Source organism: Dermacentor variabilis, chromosome 4 (genome assembly GCF_050947875.1).
Source record: "Dermacentor variabilis isolate Ectoservices chromosome 4, ASM5094787v1, whole genome shotgun sequence".
NCBI lineage: Eukaryota > Metazoa > Arthropoda > Arachnida > Ixodida > Ixodidae > Dermacentor > Dermacentor variabilis.
The window spans coordinates 37932946-37953476 of NC_134571.1; the positions used below are offsets into that span (position 1 = coordinate 37932946).

The window sequence follows — 20531 nt, forward strand, 5'->3', positions numbered from 1 at the left end:
TTGGCAACAGCATCCAAGATGGCGCCTTTGTTAACGTTGATATGCTAGAGTGTACTCTGTACTAGAATGCGGTTTCGTATGTTGTACGATGTTTTTATTTTATCAGTGTGAGATGTATTTGTCTGTGGGCGGCGGAATGATGAAAACAAAGAACTGTGAAATTGTTTCAGCATTTAGAAGCTGCAAGCTTCGCTAGCGTCGCTAAGTACCCTTGTTATACAATTATAGAACTGAAACCCCGAATATGATTATTCCGTGGGCCTCCATCTGTGCTCCCCGGAGCTCTTGCTGCTTCAAAGGGACAAGACACATGTCCAGACTTTCAAGACAAATTACATTTCTTCGTGTTCGACCAAGCTTTGCTGGAAGTGGTACGGGTCCAAACAAGTCGAATGCTATGTCCTCCTGTTGACGGGATGTCTGTGATGGTTGCGGTCGTAAATCAGCTGATGTGTGGCGGAGTAAGCTAAAGTGACCAAATTTAGTCTGAAAACATCATTACAGATCAGCACCAAACGGTGACAACGCGCTGCGCCTAAGCTGAAAATCCGATAGTCTGACAACTTTTGAATGTTCAGGAAGAGCACTTACACTCGCACAGCAGCACACTACCACCGCAAAGCTCCTTATGCATGTTGCGTCAACCTGTTCAAACTCGTTCCAGCGCTGATCATTAGAAAAAAAAAAAATAGTATGGTAATTGACCATAGATGTTGCGTTTAAGATTTATTTACAGATACTTCATGATGGAAATACGTCTGAGTGCGGCAAAACAAGGCGTAGAACACCGCAAGCGCCAAAATATTGCCGATAAAATAATACACTTACGCATGCGGAAATACAAATGCCATGACTTCCCTATCAGTGGCTTGTAGTGTGCTATGAGAACGTCAAAGAATAGTTCTTTTTCATTTTGCCTAATAGGCACCCAGCTGACATAATTTTTCATCAACATTATACAATGCATGCGAAGTGTCTTGACCAGTGCCACGATATTTGATCATCAGCCTTAACGTTATCACCGTTCTTGCAAAACAATCTGCAAAACAATCTGCACAACAGCATTCTCTACAATGTAAGGCTAAATTCATAGAACCTGCTTTTGTTTTATGGATGAGCTGTATTTTCAGGATGGTATATTATTAAGGAATCATCCTCAAGGTGTGCCCCAGGCACAAGAGACTCTCGTGGTCAGCACAGGACTGAAACTTTCACGGTTGTTTGATGCCACAGGTAACTTGTGGCTCACTGCACCACCTTCCACCCAGTCACCTGCTCAGATCCTGTTCATTGTACTTCCTGCAGACCGCACCCTCCTCTCATGAATTAAGTGCTGTACATTTGAACCGCATTCTTGCAGCTAATTTCGCATGGAACAATTTTATTTGCGTTTCTGCTTGTGTGTTGCCGCAAGTATGGAAAAAGGGCTGCTGTAGCAACTTCTCCATACATGTGATTTTGAAATATTCCCTGCAAAACTGCTCATGTCGCGTGATTTGTCTGTCTGCCAAAAGCATGACATTTCAAATGTGTCATAATGGCCTGCCTGCTTAGGTCAGTTCAATTTATTGGTTTGAGCTTAAGAAAGTTAAAACAGTGATTCCTAAATTGCTTTAATTACCCCAGCTTTTTTTAGGGGAAGTTGGATTATATATGCTACCTAAGTGTGATTGACTTTTCTATTGCTTTGAAAATAAAAGAAAACTGTAGCTCCTGTGATTTATTTATGCAAAATAGAAATGCATAATCTACATGTGAAGTTATCACATCTCTGAAAATCTCAGTAGGAAATCTCTATGTGAAATGAGTTTGCTGCCGCATTTCATTTTCTTTGCTCTGTAGCTACAAAAGGAAGATTATCCTTGAAAATTTTTGTTATCTTGTTCGCAAACTGCACGAAAGTCTTGCATAATTCCTCTTGTCTGCTTTCTTAGCTTCCAGCAATCACAACTCTAAAAAACCATTGCAGGCGTTCTGTTCTTCTGGGATGGACGAAAGCCAAGGATCGACAGACAAATGTGCGACATTCACATCAGGCCACTGCTTGCTCACCAAGTACGCAATGTTGGAAGCTCCAGCAACAATGGAAAAGAACCACCTGTGATGTCTGAAGTTCAGGCGACGATAGTAAAGGGTGCGTCAATCTGTTTCTGTACAATTTATCTTTGAAAAGTTGCTAAAAAAGGGAACCACAATTACATTTTTCGGAGCATATTTATCAAATTTTTGTGCATAGGCAGTGACAAAAGATCTGGTACAGCATTGAATATGTAGTTTCAGTGAAGCTTAGTCTATGGCTAATATAGCTTTGAATCCTCAGTGCTGTTTAACACATTTGGAAAAAGAAATATTTCTGTTGTGGTAGCCCAGTGGTGCTGTGCTGCTTCGCTTGAGCGCGGCGGCCGCTTTTCGATGTGAGTGAAATGTAAAAATGCTCGTGTACTTAAATATACGCACAAATTAAAGAATGTGTGGTTTCATGCTGTGCGTTTCTATTACGTGTGCCATCAAGAAACTACAAAGTATTCTTCTTGTGTGTTATAGTGATCTGAAATTATGCTAAGGAGCTGCTTTAATGATGTCTAATTCTCCTATGCAGCTGTCAGTGGCCATCGTAGGAAACTGGATGTAACCAAGGACTACACAGAGCGAAACTTTGTGACACCAGTCCGGGCAATGAGTGACTATCTGTTGAAACCAAGGTAATGCTGTGAAAAAGTACGATTCTTTGGAACTAAACACATTGGTCAGACAGCTTTTGCCTATCTGTTAAGGATACCAAGGTTTCTTTTACAAGGGCTGTGCATGAGCCAAGGCTGGCACGAATATGCTACTATACTGGCTACTGTTGTTATTGCTGAATTGAGAGCTGCACTTGTGCATGCTGAGTGGAATGAAGTCTATGTGCACTTTACATGCATAAGGTCAGCGCCCATCTCATTTCCATCTTAACTCACGTCCGCGAGGCTTTGCGCTGTTTTTTATTTTTTTGCACTACATCTGCACTTTCTTCAGTGTGCCTTTACTTGAAATTCAGTGATCTGGAGGGCCTGCGCATGGTTCATCGGAGGAGTCCTTACGAAGACGCACCACCAATCACCGTGTACTTGCGCCGAGATGTCGAAGCCAAGTGAGGAGCACTTCTTGTGTCTTGAGTTTACAGTCGTGTAAGGCTTGCGTTTGTGTAATGCCTGCACCCCCCTGTTTAGTGTGAAAATTTGGGAGAAGTTTTAGTAAGAGTTATGCGCATACCCACGAGATGTTTCATTCCTGAAAGCTGTGTTATGACCAACCTTTGCTTCTTCACAGAAACTTCAAAAGAGTGCCTTAGTCAGCAAAAAAATTTCTTTCGAGGAAAAATGCTTCAGTGAAACCTCATTTACGCTATAACCAACTAGCCCAATTTTTCCCAGAATAATTGCCGATGGTCAATTTTTAGGGTCTGGGACACTTTGTATGGAAAGTCCCAGCTGCAAGCAAGAAAAATTCCATTTTTGCGTTTCACTCGGGGAGTTGTGCACAGTGGGAGGGCTGTGGCTATAATGATTGTTAAAATCAATTTTTATGGCATAGTCTACGCTATACGTTCGGTTCCATAAGGCATTGGTATCTGAGGTGGTTAAGGTATGCTTTGCCTCTGTTTTTCAGGGCATTGGAAGTGTGGGGTTCATATGACGCATTACAAAAAGAGCATGAGAGGAGGCGAAGGGAAGAGCAAAAGTACCGAGAGAGTTAGTACCAATACCTTCACTTTGTATCTGTTGTACAGCAGCAGTGAACGCTGAACTGATATATTTAGGAAATTGTTTCAGGCATGTCCAATGTCAAGAGCATTCTAAAAGAGTACCAACGTGCTGAAAGAGCCAGTCAGGAGGCTAAGGTAAAGACACTGTTTTGTCACCTAACAAGGTCCTCTTTGTTGTCTTGAATGGGAGTGCTTTGTGTAGGTATGTTTGTTTTTGGTACATTAGCTGTATTTGAAGTGTTTTTGGTAGTGCTATGAAGAATGCCGATCTGGTTTACTTAAAATAAATAGTTTCTTAAAGGATAGTTGGCAGAGCTAACACCACAGTGGTGAGGGATCTTATGTGTTGGCATATCTGTAGTGGAGGCATCTAGATTAAGTCCCAAGGGTTCCCAAAAGAGTTCATTGTTTCGAACACTTTTAGTGGTCAGTTTAGTAGTAGACCTACTGTCAGTCGACAAGCAGAGCATTGTTTGAGTGAGATATATCTCAGTATCTTTATTCAGCTTTCTTGTCACCTTGCTGCTGTTGTGTGTGCACTCCTATGAATGCACTGTTAACCAGTGTAAGTCAGATCGTTAGCTTCTTTTTCAGGTGTCTCAGAGCAGTTTGCTGTCAGAAGGAATTATTGTACTAATTTCAGTCCCTTTATTGTCGCCTAATGTGCTGTGTGCAACACGCCATATAAGTAGCCAGTGTGTGAATAGCAACACTCCCAAATTTATTCAGATACATATACTAAGAAAAATTTGATGCCCAATGTTGATTCGTTTATTCACATATTTTTCGTGTGTTAAGGCTGGCTGTGTATTGTTCATAGCTGGAAGCCAGACAGTGTCCACAAACAAAACGAACAACGAGGATTTTACAAATGACATTGCTTACAAGTAGTTGGCCAGCAGCTGCTTCAACTGTGTGTAGTGAGAACTCATGTCTATTGTAGTCAGGGCGGCATCTATATGTAAAATGCACATGTGCACATTGCAAATTAATGTACATAGCGTGCATGCACGTTATTTGCTGCAGCGTACATACTTGTGATGAATGCAAGATGTGAGATTAAAACCTAGAGCAAATGGTTGCCTTTGCATTCTTCATTTCTGAAAAAAACACAGGAGTGACGAGGGGTTTAGTGATAGACTGATTTATTTCTTATTAAACGTGCGTTCCTGTTTATACTGAAGGTAAATGAAAGTGCACTCCATTAGTTAGTATGTGAATGAGGAACAATTCAAAATGCGCCGTAATTTTGGCAGTAGGGGCTCCGAAAGCAGCAAAAGGGAATTTCAGGCACTGCATAGGACAGTGTGCACGTAGAAAGTTAGGTTTGTTGTGCAGTTGTGAAACGTTTATTGTTGCTGCTAGAATGCCTGAAGAATGCACTGTATATACTAATTGCAAGACACCGTAGTGCCACATTAACAGTGCAAACACTGTGAACTATGAGATTTAACTCATTGTTAAAAATCTTGGAACAGTATACTTAGGTAGTCCTACTTTGACTTGATGGTGTACTAATGTTGGCTCAAAGATAATGAAGGCTAAGCACTGATAATAACAAAAGAAAGACTGCTATGGTAATTTTCTTTAACCTCAGGTGATGCTGTCTAGACTGGTTGTATAGCTTCGGTTATGGTATGTGGTCTCCACATCACATATGTGCCTGAAATCAAATTGCATAACTGTCTTTGGTGAACCACCACAGTATGAAAGTGTTGCAGTCTTGAAGGCAAAAGACAGACTGAAAACATTGGAAAATCTCCTTGTGTATTGTTTGGTTGGAGTTGTGTTTCTGTTTGCTAAGTTTGACCTGAACAGATGAACTTCCTTGACAGTTCCAATTGGACTGTTCTGCAAGCTTGTTTAATCAAATATCATTAGAGCAGGATATTTCTGTGGGCTTCTTTGGTGCTCACTGCATGCTTCCAAACAGAGTCTTTTAGGCAGTGGCTTTGACCAACACGTGGTCATTGTGCTGTTTTGTTCGTCTTTTGAACCTCAGTACTCTATACTTGCATTAGTGTGTATTGATAAGAACTATGTATTATTCATGTGTTGTCACTGTATCCATGGGCAAGAAGAACAAAAGGAACCAAGAGCTCAATATTTTTTAGGTTACAATCAAACGAAGTCAACAGACAATGAAGCCATCCGCTGCCAGAGCTATGGCCACTGCTGACTAGTATTCCCAGTGCTAGATCTAGTATGCATGTATAAATACTCCTGAAAATAAATTGAGGAACGACTGGTGCTGTAGTTCAGTGGCGCAGCATTATGTGCATCATGCAAAAGATGTTGGTTCCACTCGCACCGGCAGCAAGTTGCCTTTTTGTTCACTTTTATTTCCATTTTCTAATCCATAAGAAGGGAGGCATTAAAGAATTGAAGAATTGCAGGCCCATTAGCTTGCATTCAGTGTTCTATAAAATATTCACCAAGATAATTTCCAATAGAATCAGGGCAACACTTCAATCAAGCAAGGAAACAAGCTGGCCTCAGGAAAAGATATTCTACAATGGATCACATATCAGTCAGGTAATCGAGAAATCTGCGGAGTGCTATCAACCTCTCTATATGGCCTTCATAGATTATGAAAAGGCATTTGATTCAGCAGAGACACCAGCAGTCATAGAGGCATTGCATAATCAAGGAGTACAGGAGGCATGCATGAATATCTTGGGAGATATCTACAAAAATTCCACAGTTACCTTTGTCCTCTACAATAAAAGTAGAAAGATACCTATCAAGGAAGGGGTCAGACATGGAGAAAACTATTAGACTGGGAAGGCTTAGGAGTGAGGAACAACGGCGAATATCCCGGAAGCCTTCAGTTTGCAATTGACATTGTCCTGTTCAGCAACACTAGGCACGAATTACTACGACAAATGATTGATTACCCTAACCAAGAAAGTGTAAGAGTTGAGTTGAAGATTAATGTGCAGAAGGCAAAGATAATGTTCAATAGTCTTGCAAGGGCACAAAGATTCAAGATCACCAGTCAACCTCTAGAGTTTGTACAGGAGTATGTTTATCTAGGTCAATTACTCACAGCATACCTTGATTATGGGAATGAAATTTGCAGAAAAATAAAAATGGGTTGGAGTGCACATGACAAGCATTACTGGGAGCTTACCACTGTAGGTGAAAAGTTTGATTATTGCATTCTATCAGTGCTGACATATGGGCAGAAACTTGGAGGTCAACAAAGAAGCTTGAAAACAAGCTAAGGACTGTGCGAGGTGTGATGAAATGAAAAAATGTTAGGCATAACCTAAAGAGACAGGAAGAAAATGGTATGGATCAGAGAGCAAATGGGCATAGCTGATAGTTTAGCTGACATTAAGAGAAAATAATGGCGCTGGGCAGCATAGATAACCAGTGGACCATTGAATAAAGAGAAAGTAAGCACAGTCTAGCACCTCAGAAAACTAGGTGGGTTGATGAAATTAGGAAATTTGCAAGCACAAGTTGGAATTAGCTAGCGTAAGATGGGAAATCGAAGATTGCAGGAAGAGGCCTATGTCCTGCCGTTATATACGCAAAGTGCCTCAAGCGGGAAGTCGCGCGGCAGTTTTCTGGGCTTCCTTCACGCTTGGAAAAACACTTTTATGTAACACATATTGAGCAATAGAAAGATGTATTGGTAATTTTACAATTATAATGCCTGAGAAGTTGAATAATTAATTAAGGCTAATCATATAATTAGGTGGAATGAAAAAATTAACCTGAGTATCTCCAAGTGATGCCAAACAACGTTACCTTAGTTCTGTCCAGCTATGTGGCATTCTCATATTTCAAAAATTTGGCCCAAGTGTGTGGGACACCCTGTATATAATTGCAATCGTAATAAAAAAAAAAACAGTTAATTTTCCCTGTGCTTTCTTTGGTGTCATTGTCTGTTGACATCATTGCATTGTAGCCAGTAACATTGCACACAACAAGTTTTGTAGATTATACATGGTGTTTGTGTTTTTTTATTGCAAATTGGTATGAAGTGCGGGAGGTTGTTGTAATAGCATACTGCATATAAGAAGTGTAGGGGCTGGTATTTTGCTTTTCATGGTGTTAGGGTTCTTTGATACTGAGAATGGGCTTCATAATCCATATTTGATTCTTGTGCCTTATCAAGTGCAAATAATGAAATCATGCTAATCTCTGACACACAAGACTTTGCAGGTCATTAATTTTTTTTAATGCATGAACGGTACATTCATTACTCATTTTGTTTGTCTCTACATATGCTGCTATGCTGTTGCACTGTGTCAGTGATTTCTTTTCTCGTACGCAGAGGAGGGAACAAATTCTTCAAGGTTCAGGACGTGTCGTGCACACAGCAGTGGTGATGTGCGTAATCCTCCCAACACATAGCCTTTTGCTGCTTTAGCATGGCCATCAATTTCCATTCCAGAAATGGCCTGAACTTTGCCTTTAAAGGAGCGGCATGGCTCTATACGGGATCGCACAGCATGTTTGCTGAAGCCATCCACTCTCTGTCGGACACCTGCAACCAGGTAATGCTGGTGCTTGCTGATGTGATCGCCTGGGGATGGGTATTTACTATTCAGTGCCATGTAGCATCAGAAACTCCCCAGTCTTAAATCTTACTTTAAAGTTAGGGCATCACTATTGCCAATTTAAGTAGTACTATTCCTTGCTCCTTGTAAGGATCACTAAATGCAAATGAAGCTAAGCTATGATGTTTTAAATGCTTTTCCTTGTTTTTGGCTGTTTCCTTAATAACTAGCTCCCTGTGCCACTATACAAGAGAATTGGTTAAGAATGCTTACACTGTGATGTGCTAGGCACCAAGCAGAACACAAGAGCAGAGGACAGGCAATAATGCTTTCTCTTTTGGGGACTTTTCTTCATATTTGTGGTCTACTCAACAACCTTTTCTTCATTATTTTTCAGAGAAAGATACACAAGTTTAGTTTTACTTACATTGCATGACTTGTAGTATAGGCTATGCACCGCTGCTACAGTGAAGTTGCCAGTGATATTTCTGGTTGTCTCTTGCCTTTGCCTCTTGTTATCTTGGCTGTCGCATAATTCTTGCTGCTTTTCTCTTCCAGCTGTTGCTGGCTTTTGGAATTCACAAGTCGATCCAGCAAGCTAACCCAGATCACCCGTAAGTCTGATGCTTTTTTACGAACAAGTGCACTTGGATCAGTCAAAAACATTATTTGCGCTTTTTTGTGTGTTTTACTTGAAGAGTGCACAAGTCCATTACGTTAGAGGAAGGATGCAATGAAGTAGCCAAGAACACATGCAAAAATATACAACACAGTGTATTGAATATAGAAACATACAAGTGATAACAAGAACAGTATAAACAGTTATGGATATGCAAAACAGGTTAAGCTAAAGAACAATGTAGCAAAAGAAGTTCACAGAGCAGTAATGAATATAGAAGCATGAATTTATACAAGCTGGTGAGAAGGTCACTTGATAAGTGCAGATGTGATAATTTAATGAGCAACTTGTTTTCTTTAGTAACGTTTTGTCTTGTCTTAACTGACTTTGGCAAATAACTTTATGTGGGAATTTTCAAATGATGAAATAAAGACGGGGTATATCTAAGTAAGTGCAAACAGTTTTTCAATACCTGACATATGGTGCTAAAGAAAAAATTATAAATGCTGGTATTATTTTTATTGCTGTATCAGCATTCATGTTGTGATATATTATTATTATTATTATTATTATTATTATTATTATTATTATTATGTGACAAAAAAACAGAAAGGTAAGCTTGAAATCGTTTCTTCCAAATTGCATCCCAGGGAATGGGTGTTAAAAAGTGCAGTGCCATCTGGCATTATTGATGACATTCTGCAACTGAACACAAGGTTTCAGGTTCGATTCCATACAGGGACAGCCACATTCCCATGGGGGATGAAAAAAACAAACAAACAAAGGAAATCTCAGTATTTGGATTTACGATCACATTAGAGCTTGGTGGGGTCAAAATTAATATTGAGTGCCATACTGTAATGTTTCTCATATCCCAGTTGTTGCATTAAGGTAATGGTCAATCAATCAGTGCAGAGAAAGAAATACTTGTCTACACATGAGCTTCCTCAGTTTGATTCTCAGATATGAGTATAGTCAAGTGTTGGATGAAAACTTGTCTGGCGAAGAAACATACTGGTGCCAAAAAACATGCAGTCATCTAGAATAAAAGAAAAATAAAGAACATGACATTTCGGGACCCGTACGAGGCCCGAAATGTCATGTTCTTTATATTTATTTTATTCTTGGCGAGTGCATGTTTTTTTGGCACTACTACCTATGAGTAAATGTAGCTGTAACTGTCGTACTGCTGCCACAGCCACAGCAGAGTACAATATAGTTGGGCTTCCCACAAGAAACTTTGTGAAATTCAAAATTCTTGTTGCATCAAGGTTTCCATTTCTAAGCTATATAGGTGGTCCTTTGCGCTCTGAGCAACCATTTTTCTTTTATAATATGATTCTTTTTAGATGAATCTTCAATAAAAATTTTAACAATGGCTGCCTGATTGAAATGTTCCATCTGCCGTATTTATTTTAGATGAGTTCAACAACATAAATTAAATCTTGGGGTATTACATGCCAAAAACCATGATCAGATTATGAAGTATGCTGTAATGGGGGAGTCCGGAATAATTTTGACCATTTGGGGTTCTTTAACATGCACCCAAATCTAAGTACACAAGTATTTTTTCATTTTGCCCCTGTCAGAATGCTGTCACTGCTGCAGGAATTTATCCCGTGACCTCGGGCTCAGCAATGCAAGAGCACAACAGCTTAATGACACAAATGAGCCTAGATTGCTCTTAGTCAAACTTGAATGTAAAGCTGCAGCACTGCTAGACCACGTGTTCGTGAACTTGTGACTCGAATCATAATGTTTTGGTTCTCAGAGCTGTTGTGGATGCCTTTTGTTGCTGTACCAAGTCCTGTTAAGTGCTGTGCTTTTATTGTCATGTATATATTAAATGTTATTGGGCTAATGAAAGATGCAGTGTTGCATTTCACTTCCTGCTTGTGGGTGTCTTCCGAACCTGTTTTTGAGACTACACACCTAAACAATGAGACTCTGTCAGATGGCACTGTTTTTGTTGAGTGCTCCTACACCACAGAATTTTTGAGCATATGTTTAAGAAAGGCGCAAACATTTTATTGAATTCAGGGTTTCGAGCAGTCTTGAAATCCTTAAAAACCAGTGAAAGGAAGAATGCATCTTTAAGACCATAAAAACATAGACTTTCATGAAGTGCTCAAAAATCCTTGAATTTGTTTTTTGGGCCCATGAAATTTTGTTTGGGGAATGCAACCTGGTTAACAAGTTATGGGAGGTTGTTTGGTTGCTAAGTCTTTTTTGTGTCCCTTTTTTGTCTGTGTACAATAAAAGAAAGTTTCTGTGACAACATCTTGTTTTAGAGCTCTTAAATATGATGTTGTGCTTAGTCCTTGAAAATTCTTTGTCTAGGCCTCTGACATCCTAATAAGTCCCTTTAATATTTTTTTTTCCATGAACGCCATTTACAGACTATGAACCCTGTAAACTTATACTGCTGCGTGAAACTTATGTTCTAAAGAATATTGAATAATTTACAATAAAAGTGCGATAGAAATTACAAGAAACTGTTACATTAATAAAGATTTTTGTTTGTATGACTGCATAAGTATTAACCATATGTTATCTCTTTTTCTGAATGCAGTTATGGCTACCACAACATGCGTTATGTCTCGTCACTTATCAGTGGAGTGGGCGTGTTCTTCTTCGGTGCTGGTCTTGCATGGTATCATGGCATCAAGGGACTGATGCATCCTGAAGAGCTCGAGTCGCTCTACTGGGTGCGTAATGTCATGTTGTCACTGCAGCTGCTGGGCTGTTTGTTGCTTGTGTTCAAGTTTGGACATTGCGCCGCTTTTCCATGTGCAAATGGTCGTGCATGCAGTCTGTAACCACGAGGGCTTTATCTCTACTACTGAACCACACATGAACAATAGTACACTGTGTTGCTTCTGTCCAGCTTATTGTGCCGGCAGGACTGAACCTTCTGCCCTTAATTAATTTGCTTTACATCCTTTCTCTGCAGGCCTTCTTTATTCTTGGTGGCTCACTCATCTCAGAAGGAGGTACATGTTCTTTTGCATTATCATTTAATAAAGGAAAAGCTAAAGGGAGCGATGAAAGGCTGTAGCAGTTGTAGCATATGTTTGGCTTTGTATTAAAATAGCATGGTTTAGCCTGTGTCAAACTGTTAAGCACATGTGTTCTTGTTTGTGAGAACTGTAGGTGAGTTGTAGGGCAGCTGAATGTGCTGTGCACCTAGAAATATTTATGGTAAAACAAACACCCTTGGAAATTTTAATCTGTGGGGAGAATTCATGAACATGAAGCATGAATCAATCTCAGATCTTTTCATTCTTAAAGAAATATTTGGTGCTAAATAAAAACCTCCCATTGTGATTCAGTGTTTATTTGTAAACATGAATTGGTGGTTTGGACAGTAGCCTTTCTAATATATCAGGATAAAAAAAGAGCACCTATGAAATGTTAACGTTTTTAAAAGTGTAGTCTAGGTAACTTATTGCACTGTGCTCACGGCATCTTTTGTCGTAATGTTGTCTGCTTCACAGTTTGTTGAAATTCCAGCCACTGGTGGCACTGTTCACTTCATCAACCTCAGCAGCACGGTGCCTATACATATGCAATCTTGTGTAATACCTCTACTAATGTTTATGAGGTTGTCTTCCACATTGGACAGAGATGATGAGCAATTTAGTGCTTGACAGCAAAAGCTGGTGCGTATGCGCTTGTGTATTTATGAAATGAATTCCTTTGGGGGGAGGGGGGGAGGAGTATTCAGATAGGTTAAACTGGTCTATTTTATCCGTGTGTTATACCTGTGCTTTTCACTTCACAAATCCACTGCTGCACTGGCTGTTTCGACTGTGTACCTTGCTATGAGTTCACTTCTTGTTTACTTGAGTACACTGAACTTACTGCGCCACGTTCTCCATTCATTGACATGATCACTGATGGGCTCCAGTTTGCATTATGTGATGACTAGTAGTTTGGTGTCTTGGTCAGTGCAGTAAATGGCATATTGATATTAGACAGTTCTAGTGGACCTGGATTATTTTAAGGTATGATATGCAGCACAGGTGCAGAATCAGTGTGCGTGCATATGCATAAAAGTATTCGTCTTAGCATGTGCAAACACAATTACAGCAAACCTGCGCTCAGCACTGTGCTGAGACTTTATTACGGGTCTGCAATAGCTCTGTTGCTTCCGACGTACAAAGATGAGGTTGACATAGCATTGTAACCAGTACAGAAAACAGGACAACAAAAGAAAGATGGAAAATGTGAACTGTGGTTCCTTCTTTGCAGCCATATGTAATAGTTGTGACTCCTGTTAAGTGGCATTATGCTTTTTCACCATCAACTCTTCGTGGCTTTCCCTTGAAGTATGCTGTGTTCCTTCTGTTTACTCATTTGATATATATATATATATATTTCACAACATTCTGAACAAAACCACCAGGACGCTGCAAGTGTGTCCCGTCCTTCTGTCTTGTCCTGTTATCTGCGCTGTTTGCCATGTTGTTTCCAAACCAAATCATGCATTTTCACACTGTGGTGAGGTTGATATAATGATATAATTGCATCATACATATTTATTTTTCCCCAGGAACTTTCTTGGTGGCTTTCAATGAGCTTAAAAAGGGCGCTCGTAGAGAGAAGATGACCATGTTGGAATATGGTGAGTATTGATGAACTGCTCTTCCGTGACTTTCAAGGTACAAAGAAGTGCACCTACTGTTACAAAGACATTTGCAGAAGTTCTCTGCGGTGTAAACTTTAGTATAACTGTCTGGAACAGTTTGTATTAGTTCACAGCTGCTAAAGTGGATAAAAGTTCATGTGCTCAGTAAAACAAATTTCATGCTAGTGGATACCTTTGCATCAGCACTTTCGTTTCAGTTTTTGAACAATTTAAGAAGGCGGTAAATATTAGTTTTGTGCTGTTATAGCCCTTTGAAATGAAAAAGGGTATGTTTAGTCAAAGGGCATGCATAGCTGCTCTTTGTGGTCTCTGGTGCATTGCGTTTCTGGTACAAGCATGATGCATCTTTTTCAGCTACAAACTGACTGGTATTGCCTGCATTACAAAGGTCAGAGTGTTGAACTGGTATATTTGTGCAGTTACCGTTTTTGTTTCTTGGTGCAATTTGACTAGGCCAGTCTATTGGAAAGTTGGATCTTGCCCTTCACAATAAGTCAACTTTCCCATCATCCTGTGCCAAAGAAATTTCATACCCTGTTTCTTTGTACTGATGTTGTACTGATATTGTACTGATTCCATCGAACTATTCCCGCACTGGGCAGCTGCAGTTCTGCTGCCCACTAGTCTAATTCATCACCCACCTCACCGCCCACTTGTAGGGTCCACTTCCTTTCTGAAATTTTGGAGGAAAGTCACCTTAAAGGGGTAAAGCGTATTGTGTTGTTCACTACTTAAAATAAAACTCTGCTAGAGAAGTCTGATATCGACATGTAGCGCTTTTATTTACTTTACACATAACATTTCCAAGTAGTATTGGCACTATTTGGCAATAGCACTTGGTATACCTGTGTTTGATTACTTAACATTTATCAGTACGAGAAACAATGCCTCCAGTCTGCCCCCCCCCCCCCCCCCCCCGACACGCACACATGCATGATGGATGATGTTTACCTCACAGGGATTTCCAGGATGTGCTCTGTGATTCTACATTGCTTTCTAAACTATACAAACAGGAGATCTGAAGCCTTAGCCAAGTTTAGGCAGGTGTCCTTGTCAAAATATTAGCTCTGAGCTGGGACTTCCCTTGATCACCTACTGTTGATCAATAAGTGGCCATTCATTCACTGGTCAGTATCTTGTTGCAGAGTTCTCTGCACGTCTAATGGGAGATGCTGTTTCTGTGTGCCTCTTCTGCTTCCTCTCCTCCACTGCACCCAACCACCTTTACTTTATGTTTATGTCCCAGTGAAGCGCAGCCGTGACCCAAGTGTCAACGTGGTACTTTTGGAGGACATGGCCGCTGTATTGGGAGTGACCGTGGCTGCAGCCTGCATGGGCCTTGCCACACAACTGGGGGATCCCACCTATGATGCCATTGGATCGCTTATCATAGGCACCCTGCTGGGATCGGTGGCCGCCTTCATCGTCTACTCCAACTCGGTTGCGCTGGTCGGCCGCTCCATTCCTTTTGATGCCATGCAACAGATCAACAAAGAGCTCGAGAATGACGTCATGATCAGGTAGGGGTGCACTCTCTATGTGTGGCTGCTGCCTTCCCTCGAGCAGTGCTCCCAGAGATGTTTTATTGTGATAGCAATCATATGGACACACCCGACACCTTTTTGCTGTCGCCGTCACCGTGATGTTCCGTATAATATCAAAGGGCGATAACACTGTCGCCGTGTGTCGTTTGCTGTATGTGTGAGTGAAAGCATGCATGGGAAGCCAATGATCGTGGCTCAATCTGGCGCACATGGAGGAGAAGTGGAGAGCAAACACACTGTCTTCCGTCATGCTGAAGGCTGTGGGGGGATGGGAGGGAGTTAAGGGCGGCGGTGCTGTGCTTCAGCAGCAACTGCGCATTTCGCTACCAGGCACAAGGGGAACTGATGATCGAAGCTGAATCTCACGTGCCATGTATGGAGGAAAGTGGGGAGGCAGTGCGGGAGGGAGGGGGGGCAGCTTCAACTCCGCTAAGTGTGTACTTTGCAGGGCCACACGCGGTTGCACGCACTGTATCTTGAAAGGGATCTGCGGGCGGTTTATACCTTTGTGCACGTTGTGTTCTCACTGCTCTTGCGTTGAAGCGATAGACTGCACGAAGGTCACATCACTCACTGCTACTGCTGCCGCTCTTGCTCGCACCAGTATCCAGCATTTTGCAGCAAGTGTCCGCACTCATTGAGTGGGATGTATTCATGTTGGCTTGTGTGCGCTGACACCATGCTTGCTAATTTGGCTAGTAAGCGAATGTGTCAAAGTTTATACGGCCGATAAAACTATTATCTTTACTTCGTATAGCTGTGCACTAATTTGCTATTGCAATTGATGCTTTGCCTTTTGAACGAAACTGCAACTTTTTTTAACAGAGAAGGCTGTATAAGATTGTTTTATAACTTGCTGCTACAGTACTATGGAGGCGTGGAGCCATTAAAGTGCGGTAATAGTATGTAGTTTCCTCATCAACAATTCTTGAGCATCACACATCCTGCTTCTACTGCTAAATATCGAGTTCTCTAAATAAACTGAGAGATCATCCAATGCTCCAAAAGCTCTGTGAACTGCACAGTGTCACAGCTTAAGCCGATGCATTACCGTATTTACTCGCATAATGATCGCACTTTTTTGTAAAAAAAAAAATTGACGCGAATTCATGGGTTCGATCATTACGTGGGTTAAATTTCCCGCGAGAAGAAAACATTATTATTTTTTTCATCCCGCGTTTGCTGCGGGATGACAACAGGTCAACAAATAGGCAGCTGCTGCTGTAACAGTGCAGGACACCAAAACAAAAATGGCGGCCGGCGGAGCAAGCCGAACATGCCGAACACGCCGAACTCTATTTTTTTTCTTCTCGTGAGTACATTACACGCATTGAAACAGTTTCTTCCGTATCAGTAATGGATAATATTGTTGCTATCGGCAAGTTTACGGCAATACCATAGCCATGACCATTTTGAAGGGACAGTTTGTCCCAACAGAGATGGGCGCGCTTAGCTGCCAGTGACAGAAACTAAAGCCCCTCAGTCTTTCAACAGAAACCCGTGGCAGGCACGCTGCGGAAACTGCGGCATTTGTCTTCACTACTATCTTAATACGGCATGCTTCTGCTATGGGTGGGTGAACATCTTAGCTGTGTTACCAGTGTCGGCGTATGAATAGGGTACACTTCTAACGTGTCAGTGTAAACGTGGCTACTATCGTTGCCGCTCGCGATTTGTTGCGTGCCCATGAGTGCAGACGAGAAGAATTGAAAAGTGCCTTTTTTGTTGTTGACCACAACCGTTATAAAGCCTACAAATAATAAAGCCAAGGCAAGTTTGGTTGTAGCTTGCTTTTCATGGAAGTGCGGAAAGTGATGAAAGGAATAAAATGGGCCATCTGCTTAAGACTGTTTGGTGCGTGCGGAGCGCTTGGTATGTCTTGAAGAGTCGCTTGCGTAGCATTCAAGAGATGGTAAGTGTGATCATCATTAGCTAGACTTGGCACACGACATATCGCTGTGGCAAGTTCGGGGTGCGATCATTGCACGGGAAAGGAAAAAAATTGCATTTTGACGACAAAATTCAGGGGTGTGATCATTATGCAAGTGCGATCATTATGCAAGTAAATACGGTAGCAGTAATAGCTTGCGGCAGCTGCAGGTGACCTTTCCTTGCTTATTAGTCTATGTCATTTGCGAAAGCACACATTGTTGATTGAACGTGGCAACCGCAGGCCACTGGAAAACATTTTTGAAGCATGTCAGTTATTGATCACTCATCGTAATTTTCCACCTTACATTTCTTCCACTTTTACTGTGAAATCTTATCCCACTCCCCCTTTTCTGATGAATCGTGTCCTACGTGGGTTGGGAGGTGGGCAGTTGCTTGGTATATCACAGTAAGTTGCAACAGGCATTCCCTACAAATGTTCACAAAATATTGTTATGGTTATGCGTAGTTAATGCCTTTTGTTGGCAGCTTTTGTGTCGCCAATTTTATCCATGTGTTGTTTGGTGCAAGTATGTGTGAACCTGTCTAATTGTGTGCTCTTCTTTTGCTTTTTATCCTACCAGGGCCATTCATGATGTGAAGGCAACAGATATGGGCAACTACGTTGTTCGTTACAAAGCTGAAATCGACATTGATGGTCGTGAACTCACCAAGTCCTACCTAGACACGCAGGACATGGAACTTCTCCTAGAGGTAAGTTTTGTTCGTGTGAAGCCCAACAGCAAACCTTTTGTGAAGTTGAACTGATTGTGTGCATGGGTCACCATTATCATTGCAGGAAGTTATGAACATAGAAACCATTGAGCAATTGGATGCTTTCATGCTGAAGCATGGGGAGAACATTGTGGACCTCTTAGGGGCACAGGTGGACAGAATTGAAAGCAATTTGAAGGTGAGTCATGGCAACAGCATTACTCATTTGCATTCTTTTACCTGTAAAGTAGTGACTCTATTGAAATACTAATCTAGTGTATGAAATACTCACAGGTCTTGGTTATTGGTTTTTGATGCAAAATAAGGAAGATTGATCCTGCATACCAGTGCATGATATGTGTCCTGAAAGCATTTAAATGTGGTTTGTAACATGGCTTCATCTTAGATGCAGTATAATAAGAGGCATGTGTAGCCCACTCCTGATAATGTTATCACGTTACAGTGACTTGGGTGTGTCGTGAAGAAATGCAAGTTTATTTTTAACAGGGCTGTGACATCAGATTTTTGAGCATGAATTATGCATTGCATGTTAAGCCATACATGTCCCACAACATGCTGGCTAAATTGGGGTGCATTCAGTGCAGTAGAAAATTTGCATTAAAATTTTGATATTGCAGCTGAACTGTACAACAGTCTGGCAGCATTAATTGTTGGCGAAGTGTATCACACTCCCAGCTATGGATGCTTTGGAGTAATGGAAGCCGACCTAGAAAGACATACTTTTGTGCACGGCAAGCGCTGGAAGCAATTGCAGGAACCCGAAATACATCATGGTCACCGTGTGCTGTTTTGTTTCACACATGCTTCTAATGGAAACCTTAGATATTTTCTGCAGGCATTCTTTGGTTTGTCCTGCTTATATCACGCGAGTGCAATAATTGGGGGCACAGTTCAACAGCAACATCCTTGCTGGCTGTTGGATGTTAGAGCGTGCAGAGGAAGACATTCAATGTTGTTACGGACTATTTCGAAGCAATCGACACAGGTGCCCCCACGTTTCCTGACATCAGGCAGTTTGTGTCAAAGTAGGATTGCTATTGTTGGGAAAGGCTTAGAGGCTGTAATTTCAAATTTTAATTTCGAGTTGTGATGTGCACTGAGAGCCCAGCTTTGTGTGTGCGTAACCATACTGGCCCCTCTACTCTCAGTTACAACGATGAACTGAGAATCGTTAGAAGACCATGTCATAGCACGTTTAACATAACTTGTTCCACAAGATATGTTATGGCTGCCTTTTTAACATGTTGAATCCTTTATTTTTTTTTACACTGATTAGCATTGTCTGTTTCTTATTAAATCTGAAATATGGAGAGATTTCTTCAGGGTAATGTAGTGCGTTTGTGATTGTCTAGATAATAGTTCTGATGCTTCACTTGTCTCTGGTTGCAGAAGCGGCACCCAGAAGTTCGTCATGTGGATTTGGAAGTGCTGTGAATAGGACGGCTAAAGTGCTAGGTTGAATGCCCTGTGCTGTGCAATGTTTTTGTACATAGTTTCTACTTAAGTGTAGTTTGCAAATGGCTGAACATTAAAAATCAAGTGCATGAGTGATAAATTATGTCTTTGTGCTATCCTCCTGCAATTTCAAGATAGGACATGCTCATTAGGCATGTGGAGAGAGAGAGAGAGAAAGGAGATGGGAAAGGCAGAAAGGTTAACAGGGAGACAAGCTTCTGGTTTGCTACCCTGCACTGGGAGAAGGGTAAGGGGGGAAGAAATACAGAAAGAATGGCCGAGGAAGAAAGAAATGCACAAAAGAAAACAGACATCTAGATGTGTATTTGGTGGAGGACCTAGCTGTGTACTTCTTGGACGATATTGTCTGTTTTTCCTTGCAAATGTATGTATGGACATTTGCCTACACATGGGAATAATAACTTGCCATGGTGGACCAATTCATTCATTCATTCATTCATTCATTCATTCATTCATTCATTCATTCATTCATTCATTCATTCATTTCCTTTTCTTTCTATCTTCCCTCACTCCCTTCTTTGTGTACGTCTTTCTCGGGTAGTTTTGCTGCTCAGTCTGTTTCAACTTTAAAGCTTGCAGAGGTCTTTACTCCTGATCGAATGCAATGAAAAAGCAGTCATCACCAGGTGTAGTAGTTCAAAAGTGGCTGATAAAAACGTCTTGGCCGCCTCTGTATATGGTGGCAATCACTGACGGGTTTGTATGAACGGTCCAGGAGGCGTGCGTTCAGCGACTGATCAATGAAGGAATCTCATGACTGGTTGGTTACGTAAAGTACCTGTCGCGTGTGCTGCGCCAAACCTAAACTAACACACACGCATTAACGAATAGGAGGGAACGGCAGGGGGGTAGTGCGGGGGGGGGGGGGTGCGCTTTTCCTAACCTATATTGTGCTCGAGAAAACCATTTCGCTCTACACAGAGTTCGTGGTCGCATCTGCAAGCGTAATCTGCATCTAGTTAGCGTCGGAAGTGATGCCACCTTCTTCTCGGCTTATGTTCGAAGCAGCTTGGAACGTGAAGAAAGGAAGGAACGTGCTTGTTCCGTTTGGGCAGAGAATTAAAAAAAAAAAAACGCACATAAGTAGGTGAGAAAACCTTTCGCACGATTTGATCAGAATGTCTGTAATGGTGAACTTGGGGCTCGCGCGTCGCGATGTGATTTCGCAGCGCCGAGCTGCTCCCTGCTGCGGCACAGGCTGGCACCGAAATGGGCCGCGCATGCAAATGCAGCCGCGCGCCTGTACCGGCGCCCGGCAATCGGCCGAAGACGCCGCCGCGGTCGACCACGGTCCCTAACACAATTTGGAGTCCCCCTA

At 41.6% G+C, this 20531-nt stretch overlaps 1 protein-coding gene across 2 annotated transcripts; it reads left to right on the plus strand.

Annotated features, from left to right (window-relative positions):
- ZnT49B (solute carrier family 30 member 9) lies at positions 1–19292 on the plus strand. Of its 2 annotated transcripts, none has more exons than XM_075688692.1 (16): positions 1–371; positions 1970–2134; positions 2600–2702; positions 3038–3130; positions 3649–3731; positions 3813–3880; positions 8034–8089; positions 8154–8256; positions 8818–8873; positions 11451–11586; positions 11832–11871; positions 13434–13505; positions 14776–15049; positions 17587–17716; positions 17802–17915; positions 19127–19292. In XM_075688692.1, exons 1-16 carry the CDS (start codon positions 245–247, stop codon positions 19169–19171), a joined length of 1665 nt encoding a protein of 554 aa, XP_075544807.1. In that variant the 5' UTR covers positions 1–244; the 3' UTR covers positions 19172–19292. The 2 variants fall into 2 exon arrangements, with proteins under 2 accessions (XP_075544807.1, XP_075544808.1); XM_075688693.1 differs by having other exon boundaries at positions 358–461.
- Positions 19293–20531: the final 1239 nt, after the last annotated feature.

Coding starts and splice junctions, on each gene's coding strand:
- ZnT49B (XM_075688692.1), top strand. CDS start 245: ATGATTATTCCGTGGGCCTCCATCTGTGCTCCCCGGAGCTCTTGCTGC. Junction 8,090..8,153: donor GTGCACACAGCAGTGGTGAT/GTGCGTAATCCT, acceptor TTTCCATTCCAG/AAATGGCCTGAACTTTGCCT. Junction 11,587..11,831: donor AGCTCGAGTCGCTCTACTGG/GTGCGTAATGTC, acceptor CTTTCTCTGCAG/GCCTTCTTTATTCTTGGTGG.